The 12,548-nt window shown below is 54.7% G+C and overlaps 1 protein-coding gene across 1 annotated transcript in view; it reads right to left on the bottom strand.

The window, feature by feature from the left end:
• Positions 1 to 282: 282 nt before the first annotated feature.
• Positions 283 to 12,548, bottom strand: part of LOC145340267 (ubiquitin-conjugating enzyme E2 Q1-like) — a 47,417-nt gene continuing 35,151 nt past the window's right edge. Inside the window, 8 exon segments of the mRNA XM_080184713.1 lie at positions 283 to 367; positions 5,802 to 5,868; positions 6,484 to 6,579; positions 7,358 to 7,406; positions 8,174 to 8,232; positions 9,571 to 9,661; positions 10,697 to 10,757; positions 11,952 to 12,036. Of these exon segments, the coding sequence (XP_080040839.1) occupies positions 336 to 367; positions 5,802 to 5,868; positions 6,484 to 6,579; positions 7,358 to 7,406; positions 8,174 to 8,232; positions 9,571 to 9,661; positions 10,697 to 10,757; positions 11,952 to 12,036 (540 nt within the window). The 3' untranslated portion in view covers positions 283 to 335.

Genomic DNA, 12,548 nt, shown 5'->3' with positions numbered 1-12,548 from the left:
CCCCGTACATTAGGTGGGGAGGGGGGGTTTCTCTGGCGAGGAAAGGAGTTGCAGTATTTGTCCATGAGGGTACAGATGTATATTTTTATATATACAGGGTTTTATTTATTTTTTTTAATTAAGTATATGATCCAAGGTTCCGGCTGAAGCCCCTTCGTCTCTTCTTCCCGGGAGGGGGGAGGGGGTGGGGGGGGGGGGGGGGGGGGGGGTTGGGGGGAGGGGGGGGGGTTGTAAATGAGGCAGCTAAAAATCGATTAAATTGGAGTTGTTTTTTTTTTCCCCCCAAGCGGGCGGCGCTCACGTTGGTCCACAAGCGATGGTCACCTCAGCCCGGGCTAGCCGTCCTCTTTGGGTGGAGTATACCAACCTGCGGGGAGAGAGAGGGGACAGAAAGATTGCAGAGTGGGAGATGGTACATAAGAGCTAGGAGCAGGAGTGGGCCATTCGGCCCCTCGAGCCCTGCTCCCCCATTCAATAAGATCATGGCTGATCTTCTCATAGACTCAGCTCCACTTACCCGCCCGCTCCCCTTAATTCCTTTACTGTTCAAAAATCTATCTGTCCTTGCCTTAAAAACATTCAATGAGGGAGCCTCAACTGGGCAGGGAATTCCACAGATTCACAACCCTTTGTGTGAAGAAGTTCCTCCTCAACTCAGTCCTAAATCTGCTCCCCCTTATTTGGGGGCCATGCCCCCTAGTTCTAGTTTCACCCGCCAGTGGAAACAACTTCCCTGCTTCTATCTTATCTATTCCCTTCATAATCTTATATGTTTCTATAAGATCTCCCCCTCATTCTTCGCATTCCAATGAGTCTTGCCCCAGTCTACTCAGTCTCTCCTCATAAACCAACCCTCTCAACTCCAGAATCAACCTAGTGAATCTCCTCTGCACCCCCTCCAGTGTCAGTATATCCTTTCTCAAGTAAGGAGACCAAAACTGTACACAGTAACTCCAGGCGTGGCCTCACCAGCACCTTATACAGCTGCAACATAACCTCGCTGTTTTTAAACTCCATCCCTCTGGCAATGAAGGACAAAATTCCATTTTCCTTCTTCATTACCTGCTGCACCTGCAAACCAATTCCTTGAGATTCCTGCACAAGGACACCCAGGTCCCTCTGCACAGCAGCATGCTGCAATTTGTTACCATTTAAATAATAGTCCATTTTGCTGTTATTCCGACCCAAATGGATGACCTCACATTTACCAACATTGTACTCCATCTGCCAGACCCTCGCCCACTCACTCAGACCATCTATATCCCTTTGCAGACTTTCCCTCTGCTTTGCCAGTACGGTCATGTCGATACGCAATGTAACAGACACAACTCGCAGAGCTCAGAGCCCAAGGCGGCTCCAGTTAACTCAATGTCGCCCAGAGTGGAATCTCTCCCTCCACCATCGCCACAAAATCCCCATTGGCCTACTGGTCACACCCTTTATTCTCTCTCTGGGCTGCCATTAGCAGCCTTTCCCCTGGTTTCTGTGTCTAGACTCATCTTCCATTCCCTCCCCCTGCAATATAAATATCTCCCACTTTCTCTGCCTTTTCATTTTGACCAAGGGTCATCTGGACTCAAAACATCAGCTCTTGTCCCTCCTTACCAATGCTGCCAGACCTGCCGAGATTTTCCAGCATTTTCTCTTTTTTCAGATTCCAGTGTCTGCAGTAATTTGCTTTTTTTCTCCCCCACTGGTCTATCCTCACTCCCATTGCAAACAATCCCAATGGACCCAAACCCCATCCCATTCACTCCCATTGCAAACAATCCCAATGGACCCAAACCCCTTCCCATTCACTCCCATTGTACACAATCCCAATGGACCCAAACCCCTTCCCATTCACTCCCATTGTACACAATCACAATGGACCCAAACCCCTTCCCATTCACTCCCACTGTACACAATCCCAATGGACCCAAACCCCATCCTGTTCACTCCCATTGTACACAATCCCAATGGACCCAAACCCCTTCCCATTCACTCCCATTGTACACAATCCCAATGGACCCAAACCCCATCCTGTTCACTCCCACTGTACACAATCCCAATGGACCCAAACCCCTTCCCGTTCACTCCCACTGTACACAATCCCAATGGACCCAAACCCCATCCCATTCACTCCCATTGTACACAATCCCAATGGACCCAAACCCCATCCCATTCACTCCCATTGTACACAATCCCAATGGACCCAAACCCCATCCTGTTCACTCCCACTGTACACAATCCCAATGGACCCAAACCCCTTCCCGTTCACTCCCACTGTACACAATCCCAATGGACCCAAACCCCATCCCATTCACTCCCATTGTACACAATCCCAATGGACCCAAACCCCTTCCCGTTCACTCCCATTGTACACAATCCCAATGGACCCAAACCCCTTCCCATTCACTCCCACTGTACACAATCCCAATGGACCCAAACCCCTTCCCTTTCACTCCCATTGTACACAATCCCAATGGACCCAAATCCCTTCCCATTCACTCCCATTGTACACAATCCCAATGGACCCAAACCCCATCCCGTTCACTACCATTGTACACAATCCCAGTGGACCAGCCCTCTTGCTCCACTCATTCCCTTGACCAGAAAGCCAACAGAGATCCCAGTTTCTGAACCAAACAATAACATTCCCAACTTCATTTCCCATTAAGAGAGAGAGAGACAGAGAGAGCAGAATTTCCGAACAATATATTTCAGCTGAGGAGTAGGTCAGGTGCCGCTGGGTTGGGAGTGGATTGGCTGACGATTGTGAGAGACACTCCCCAGACAAACAAAACCTAAAACTACCCGACTCTCGCCTGACCACAGCACTGTTACTGCCGCCTCATGACACTGAGGGCCAGTGCAGCCGAGGGTTCAGTACAAGGGACAGAGCTAAGGTCGTACCCACCTGTTTGTTTTATGGGCAACAGAATGGGATTAAAGCCAGACACCAGAGGACAAAGTACAGATGTACTAACACGCTGTACCACCCAGCCCCAAAATACAAACCACCCAGTTTTAAACCAGCATTTCATAACAGGCTTATTGTTTAAAAAAAAACTTACTGTGGTGGAACTAGCAGTCACAGACCCGTCCCCACCAGTACTGTATCCCAGTGTTACACAGCAACAGACCCGTCTCCACCAGTACTGTACCCCAGTGTTATACAGCGACAGACCCGTCCCCACCAGTACTGTACCCCAGTGTTATACAGCGACAGACCCGTCCCCACCGGTACTGTACCCCAGTGTTATACAGCGACAGACCCGTCCCCACCAGTACTGTACCCCAGTGTTACACAGCGACAGACCCGTCCCCACCAGTACTGTACCCCAGTGTTATACAGCAACAGACCCGTCCCCACCAGTACTGTACCCCAGTGTTATACAGAGACAGACCCGTCCCCACCAGTACTGTACCCCAGTGTTATACAGCGACAGACCCGCCCCCACCAGTGCTGTACCCCAGTGTTATACAGCGACAGACCCGTCCCCACCAGTACTGTACCCCAGTGTTATACAGCGACAGACCCATCCCCACCAGTACTGTACCCCAGTGTTATACAGCGACAGACCCGTCCCCACCAGTACTGTACCCCAGTGTTATACAGCGACAGACCCGTCCCCACCAGTACTGTACCCCAGTGTTATACAGCAACAGACCCATCCCCACCAGTACTGTACCCCAGTGTTATACAGCGACAGACCCGTCCCCCACCAGTACTGTACCCCAGTGTTATACAGCGACAGACCCGTCCCCACCAGTACTGTACCCCAGTGTTATACAGCGACAGACCCGTCCCCACCAGTACTGTACCCCAGTGTTATACAGCGACAGACCCGTCCCCCACCAGTACTGTACCCCAGTGTTATACAGCGACAGACCCGTCCCCACCAGTACTGTACCCCAGTGTTATACAGCAACAGACCCATCCCCACCAGTACTGTACCCCAGTGTTATACAGCGACAGACCCGTCCCCCACCAGTACTGTACCCCAGCGTTATACAGCGACAGACCCGTCCCCACCAGTACTGTACCCCAGCGTTATACAGCGACAGACCCGTCCCCACCAGTACTGTACCCCAGTGTTATACAGCGACAGACCCGTCCCCACCAGTACTGTACCCCAGTGTTATACAGCGACAGACCCGTCCCCACCCGTACTGTACCCCAGTGTTATACAGAGACAGACCCGTCCCCACCAGTACTGTACCCCAGTGTTATACAGCGACAGACCCGTCCCCACCAGTACTGTACCCCAGTGTTATACAGCGACAGACCCGTCCCCACCGGTACTGTACCCCAGTGTTATACAGCGACAGACCCGTCCCCACCGGTACTGTACCCCAGTGTTATACAGCGACAGACCCGTCCCCACCGGTACTGTACCCCAGTGTTATACAGCGACAGACCCGTCCCCACCAGTACTGTACCCCAGTGTTATACAGCGACAGACCCGTCCCCACCAGTACTGTACCCCAGTGTTATACAGCGACAGACCCGTCCCCACCAGTACTGTACCCCAGTGTTATACAGCGACAGACCCGTCCCCACCAGTACTGTACCCCAGTGTTATACAGCGACAGACCCGTCCCCACCAGTACTGTACCCCAGTGTTATACAGCGACAGACCCGTCCCCACCAGTACTGTACCCCAGTGTTATACGGCGACAGACCCGTCCCCACCAGTACTGTACCCCAGTGTTATACAGCGACAGACCCGTCCCCACCAGTACTGTACCCCAGTGTTATACAGCGACAGACTCGTCCCCCACCAGTACTGTACCCCAGTGTTATACAGCGACAGACCCATCCCCACCAGTACTGTACCCCAGTGTTATACAGCGACAGACCCGTCCCCACCAGTACTGTACCCCAGTGTTATACAGCGACAGACCCGTCCCCACCAGTACTGTACCCCAGTGTTATACAGCGACAGACCCATCCCCACCAGTACTGTACCCCAGTGTTATACAGAGACAGACCCGTCCCCACCAGTACTGTACCCCAGTGTTATACAGCGACAGACCCGTCCCCACCAGTACTGTACCCCAGTGTTATACAGCGACAGACCCGTCCCCACCAGTACTGTACCCCAGTGTTATACAGTGACAGACCCGTCCCCACCAGTACTGTACCCCAGTGTTATACAGAGACAGACCCGTCCCCACCAGTACTGTACCCCAGTGTTATACAGCGACAGACCCGTCCCCACCAGTACTGTACCCCAGTGTTATACAGTGACAGACCCGTCCCCACCAGTACTGTACCCCAGTGTTATACAGCGACAGACCCGTCCCCACCAGTGCTGTACCCCAGTGTTATACAGCGACAGACCCGTCCCCACCAGTACTGTACCCCAGTGTTATACAGCGACAGACCCGTCCCCACCAGTACTGTACCCCAGTGTTATACAGCGACAGACCCATCCCCACCCGTACTGTACCCCAGTGTTACACGGTGATGCCCACCACTGTTAATTTCCCTCCAGAACCGTAGTACAGCCTCAGCTGGGGAAGGCTAGAGAGAAGATTAGAACCCCTATCACCGAGCCTTCTGACCCCAGAAAATATTCTTCCACTGAAACCTTTGGTGGAAAATGGGGGAATGGAACAGACCAAATAGTTTCTCCCTGGGAGAAACTTCACTTCTCCCTCTTCTCCACCCCATGCCCATCCCCTCTCTCTCTTCCTCCCTTGTCCCTCTCTCCCTCTTTCCCCTTCTCTCTCTCTCTCTCTCTCTCTTTCCCTTCGTCCCTCTCTCTCTTTCTCTCCCTCATCCCCCTGGGATTTACCGCGGTTTTACGTACCATTTTTCTCGTGAATCTGAACCAGTGATTTGTAGGACTGCTGGGCTCGAGTTAGGCTGTACTGTGACTGTCGGAGAGAGAACACCGTCCGTTAGACAGGAGAAGCCTGCATTGACATAGCGCCTTTCATCGCCTCCTGGGTGTCCCCAGTTACTGAGAGTCACTTGTTAACAGGGGACAGACAGGGCAGGAAAACAGCAGGCACAGCAAACTCCCAGGGAAAAGCTCCAAGGCAGTGCCCACCTACTCACCCCCCCCCCCACCACCCTGAGAGAAACGCCCGCCTCCTCAGGCTATGGGATCCTCCTGTCCACCTTTTGGAGGGGAGGGTGAACGGCGTTGAGGACCTAGGATTAAAGGGGCAGCCGAAAAGCTGCCTGTCCCAACAGTACAGCTCTCTCTGGGCACTGTCCCCCCTCCCCAACGCCCCACCACCCCTCACCGTGTGGGTGCTCCCCCCTCAGCGGGGGAAGCGAGAGGGAGAGGGGGGGGAAGGGGGAGAGGGAAAGGGAGGGGGGGAGAAAGGGAGAGGGAAAGAAGTGGGGGGAAAAAGGGAGGAATAGAGGGAGAGGGTGGAGAGAGAGAGAGAAAAAGGGATATAGAGACAGGGAGAGAGAGGGGGAGAGGGTGGAGAGAGAGCGGGACTGCCTCGCTCGCTGTCTCTCGGTCAGTAACTCCTTACCTTATTGGCTCCGAACTGAATTCTTGCTTTGCCTTTGACCAGCGTTGCACTGATCTGCATAATGACAGACTCGATCGAGTAAGCACTGCTCCAACCCTGTGACAGAGAGAGAGAGAGAGAGACGGGGAGGTTAGCCTGGCACCCAAACACAGCACAGGGACCCGGGCTGCGGTGCGCAGGTACCACCCGGGACTGACAAACCGGGTGGGAGGGCGCGGTGACACCCGCTGGAATCTCTGACACTCTCCCGGTTTGGGGGGTTGGTGGGGGGGGGGGGGGGGTCGACCCCTCGCTTTCAGATGTTCACCCACAGAGCGGCACCTCCGGCAATACCGCACCCCTTCAGCGCCACACTCTGGGCTAGCGGACCTCCACCTGAGCCATTTTGGAACTGTGTGTACCCCCCACTCCCCCACCCCAGGAATCAGACAACAGCTGGGGTCCTGTGAGGCCCACCACAGTCGAACAGCCCTCGAGGTAGAAAGAGCAGCAGCCCTTACCTGAGGGGTGGGGCGGGGGGGATTGCAATAGCAATTAACTCAGTGGTCTAAACAGACACTAGAAGCAGGAGGAGGCCATTCGGCCCTCCCTGCCTGCTACACCGTTCATTGTGATCATGGCTGATCAGCAAATTCAATATCCTGACTCCGCACCCCCCCCCACAACCCCCCCGTCCATATCCCTTGGTCCCTTCAGCCCCAAGAGCGATATCGAATTCCTTCGCCAAATGGGTACAGCCCGGGATGGGGAGCCCGGCTCCTTGGGCAGGTGAATTCAGTGATAAAGCCACCCTCTCCCTCACCGTTCTACAACAAGGACCAGAGCTCTGTCCCGGGTCCAGCCCAGGTGTTTGAGAGGTGGACAGACTGCTTACCTGTTTGGTCAGGAGCTCCATGCAAATCGCTCCCCCTCCAAGCACGTAGCTGTGAAAACAAGGCAGCGAGAGGTGAGAGACTGACGGACACACAGCAATAACCCTGCAAACCTTGGTCACAGCTCAAAATCGCTCCATCCAACACAGCTGGCAGTCTCATCTTTGGGGGCTGGCACAGTGGGTTGGCGCTGCTGCCTCACAGCGCCAGAGAGCCCGGTTCGATTCCCGGCTCGGGTCACTGTCTGGAGTCAGCACGTTCTCCCCGTGTCTGCGTGGGTTTCCTCCAGTTGCCTCCCACAGTCCCAAAGATGTGCAGGTTAGGGTGGATTGGCCATGCTAAAAACGCGAGGATGGGTGGGGCCTGGCTAAGATGCTCGTTTGGAGAGTCAGTGCAGACTTGATGGGCTGAATGGCCTCCTCCTACACGCAAGGGATTCAACAAACAACAACACAGCACAGGAAACCGGCCCGACAAGCCCACACCGCCCATTCCAATCCTCCTCCTCCCTACTGTCTGGATTCCACTCTCACTATTCCTGCCCTGGATCGGGAGAGATGGAACGTTCCTGGGAGATGGCGGGACTCAGCAGGGAAAGGAGTTAGTTTCTTGCGGACAAGAGCAGAGGAAGGCCCGGATGCCTGGAGGAGCACGCGGGGCCGTTTCCGAATCCCAGCGATTCCTGAGCCAGAGTGACAATGGCAGGAAACACGCTCCGAAACATCGCCCCCCCCCCACTTCCCGGCCCAACGTCACCGCGCCAGGATTACTGGCAATTCCCACCACTCGGAAAACAGACAGTAAACCCGGATACTCACCCTCCGGACAGCACTGGAGACACAACCCGTACAAAGGGAGGGTCGAAGGGGAAATTATCCTGCAACAGAAGAGGAGAACAGTTCGATATTAACCTCAAATAGACAGAAAGCACATTCACACCATCACTGCTGCTCACAGCCCCGTGTACACACTCCCCCACACACACACAGACACAGCGCCGTGTACACACTCCCCCGTGTACACACTCCCCCACACACACACACACACACCCCCCGTGTACACACTCCCCCCACACACACACACACTCCCCCCATGTACACACTCCCCCACACACACACACACACCCCGTGTACACACTCCCCCACACACACACACACTCCCCTCGTGTACACACTCCCCCACACACACACACACACTCACCCCGTGTACACACTCCCCCACACACACACACACCCCGTGTACACACTCCCCCACACACACACACTGCCCCGTGTACACACTCCCCCACACACACACACACTCCCCCGTGTACACACTCCCCTACACACACACACTGCCCCGTGTACACACTCCCCCACACACACACACACTCCCCCGTGTACACACTCCCCCACACACACACACTGCCCCGTGTACACACTCCCCCACACACACACACACCCCGTGTACACACTTCCCCACACACACACACACTCCCCCGTGTACACACTCCCCCACACACACACACTGCCCCGTGTACACACTCCCCCACACACACACACACCCCGTGTACACACTTCCCCACACACACACACACTCCCCCGTGTACACACTCCCCCACACACACACACACCCCGTGTACACACTACCCCACACACACACACACTCCCCCGTGTACACACTCCCCCACACACACACACTGCCCCGTGTACACACTCCCCCACACACACACACACCCCGTGTACACACTTCCCCACACACACACACACTCCCCCGTGTACACACTCCCCCACACACACACACTGCCCCGTGTACACACTCCCCGTCACTGACTCTACTCCCACACACAGCTCCATGTACACACTCCCCCATCAAAGAACAACACAGCCTGGTAAACAGGCCCTTGGGCCCAACGAGTCCACGCCGCCATTTTATTGTGAGTCCCCCCCTCCACCCACGACCCTTGTCTATGCTTTATGGCATTCCACATTGAGGGGAGACTAATTTAGGGACAATTTGTTACACCAATCAGCCTAAGAGCGCTTCATGTACACACACACACACCAGGTATCCCCCCAACACACACCTCTGCGTACACACTAAATCTGTACACACAGAGTTCCGAGTACATTCTCCCTGTCACAGGGCTGTGTGTGTGTGTGTGTGTGCGCGCACGTGTCAACACAGTCAGTGTACACTCTTCCCCCCCCCCCTCCCCCTCACGTCCCACACTCACTTTAAAAGAGAAATTTAACAAAATAAAGTCGACGCCTTCTTTCTCCCGGAGGATTTGCAGATCATTGTGCAGAGCACTGTCCTGATCAACTCTGCAGAGAGAGTGAGAAAACAAATATCACAGAATGCTGCAATGAAAGGCTCCCCCCCTCCTCCCGCCCTGCATCCCCTCCCCCCTTTCTGCCCTACAGCCCCCCCCCCCCACTTCCGCCTGTCTAACCCTGTTAGAATTTTATAAGTTTCTATCAGACCCCCTCTCCCTCTTCTAAACTCCAGTGAATATAATCCTAACCCACTCAGTCTCTCCTCATATGACAGACCTGCCATCCCAGGAATCAGCCTGGTAAACCCTCGCTGTGCTCCCTCTATAGAAAGGAACATCCTTCCTCAGATAAGGAGACCAAGACTGCACACAATACTCCAGGCGTGGTCTCACCAACACCCTGTACAATTGCAGCAAAACATCCCTATCCCTAAACTCAAACTCTCTCACTACGAAGACCAACATACCATCTGCCGTCTTTACTGCCTGCTGTACCTGCACGCTTACTTTCTACACCAGTTATTGGTGGCCCAGTGGGATTATCCCTGGGTTATTAAATCCAGAAACTCAGCTAATGTTCTGGGGGACCCGGGTTCGAATCCCACCCACAGCAGACGGTGGAATTTGAATTCAATAAAAAATATCTGGGATTAAGAATCTACTGATGACCCATTGTCGGAAAAACCCATCTGGTTCCCTTTAGGGAAGGAAATCTGCCGTCCTTACCCCGGTCTGGCCTACATGTGACTCCAGAGCCACAGCAATGTGGTTGACTCTCAACTGCCCCTCCAAGGGGCAACTAGGGATGGGTAATAAATGCTGGACCAGCCAGCAATACCCGTGGCCCACTAATGAATGATAAAAAGTAATTGGATGATTGCAAATGACCCCCAACATCCGCCATCTTGGTTTGGGCTCAAGGAGGCAGCCATATTGGAACCAAACTCAATATGGGGGATACGGACAGTGATCACACGATAGACAAGGCACTGTCATCACCCTTGTTTTTTGCCAGCACCATACGCACAGTTAGCATTTTACACGTTTGATTTTGCAAGGAGGCAGCCAAAGGAGGGTCACTTACTTCAGAATCTTGACGTTCCAATCGTATAAGCTGTCATTGACGAGTTCAACTGCATAGTTCCCTATTGGGCCAAGAAAACAAGCCAATCAAAAATCCTTCATCGACAGGCCTCTTCTCCAATCACACACCAGTGTGGGGTGGCGTGGCGGCAGAGTGGGTTAGCGCTGCTGTCTCACAGCGCCAGGGACCCGGGTTCGATTCCCGGCAGCACGGTGACACAGTGGGTTAGCGCTGCTGTCTCACAGCGCCAGGGACCCGGGTTCGATTCCCAGCAGCACGGTGACACAGTGGGTTAGCACTGCTGTCTCACAGCGCCAGGGACCCGGGTTCGATTCCCAGCAGCACGGTGACACAGTGGGTTAGCGCTGCTGTCTCACAGCGCCAGGGACCCGGGTTCGATTCCCAGCAGCACGGTGACACAGTGGGTTAGCGCTGCTGCCTCACAGCGCCAGGGACCCGGGTTCGATTCCCAGCAGCACGGTGACACAGTGGGTTAGCGCTGCTGTCTCACAGCGCCAGGGACCCGGGTTCGATTCCCGGCAGCACGGTGACACAGTGGGTTAGCGCTGCTGTCTCACAGCGCCAGGGACCCGGGTTCGATTCCCGGCAGCACGGTGACACAGTGGGTTAGCGCTGCTGTCTCACAGCGCCAGGGACCCGGGTTCGATTCCCGGCAGCACGGTGACACAGTGGGTTAGCGCTGCTGTCTCACAGCGCCAGGGACCCGGGTTCGACTCCCGGCAGCACGGTGACACAGTGGGTTAGCGCTGCTGCCTCACAGCGCCAGGGACCCGGGTTCGATTCCCAGCAGCACGGTGACACAGTGGGTTAGCACTGCTGCCTCACAGCGCCAGGGACCCGGGTTCGATTCCCAGCAGCACGGTGACACAGTGGGTTAGCACTGCTGTCTCACAGCGCCAGGGACCCGGGTTCGATTCCCAGCAGCACGGTGACACAGTGGGTTAGCACTGCTGCCTCACAGCAGCAGGGACCCAGGTTCGATTCCCAGCTTGGGTCAGTGTGTGTGGAGCCTGCACATTCTCCCCATGTCTGTGTGGGTTTCCACTGGGTGCTCTGGTTTCCTCCCAAAGACGTGCTGGTTAGGGTGCACCGGCCGTGCTAAATTCTCCCTCGGACAGGCGCCAGGGTGTGGCGACTGGGGCGGGGGGGAGCTGTCACAGCAATTTCATTGGTGACACCGATAAACAAACTTAATCCCGGCCCCCGTAACAAAGTAAGCGTGCGACCCCCTTACCCGCTTTAAAGCTCTCCGATCGGTAGATGTCTCGCAGCTCTTTCATCAGCCGATCGGTTGCCTGAACAGAACCGGACACTGCACCCTGCAAAAAAACAGAAAACACAAACAGCGATTCAGACCATGGATAAAACCCGCACGCGTTACCGTGGCTTCACGTCTCTGGACTCCCTGCTGCCTCCGCCCCACCCTGCGGGCAGACGGATGGCACGCTTGCCTTTATCGGTCGGGGCATCGAGTCCGAGAATCAGAATGTTGCAGCTTTATAAAACTTTGGTTAGGCCGCACTTGAGAACACTGCGGTCAGCTGTGGTCACCACATTTACAGGAAGGATGTGGAGGCTTTGAAGAGGGTGCAGAAGAGGTTTACTGCCTGGATGAGAGGGTGTGAGCTATAAGGAGAGGCTGGATAAACTCGGGCTGTTTTCTCTGGAGGAGGAGACCTGATTAGAAGTCTATAAAATGGTGAGAGGCGTAGACAGGGTTGTCAGTCAGAATCCTGTTCCCCCAGAGTTGAAATGTCTCATACACAGGGGTGCACACTTAAGGTGAGAGGGGGAAAGTTCAAAAGGAGATGGGAGGGGCAAGTGTTTTTTT

Source organism: Carcharhinus amblyrhynchos, unplaced genomic scaffold (genome assembly GCF_965287045.1).
Source record: "Carcharhinus amblyrhynchos unplaced genomic scaffold, sCarAmb.v2.hapA scaffold_887, whole genome shotgun sequence".
Taxonomy (NCBI): domain Eukaryota; kingdom Metazoa; phylum Chordata; class Chondrichthyes; order Carcharhiniformes; family Carcharhinidae; genus Carcharhinus; species Carcharhinus amblyrhynchos.
This window is presented reverse-complemented; position numbering and strand designations above follow the sequence as displayed.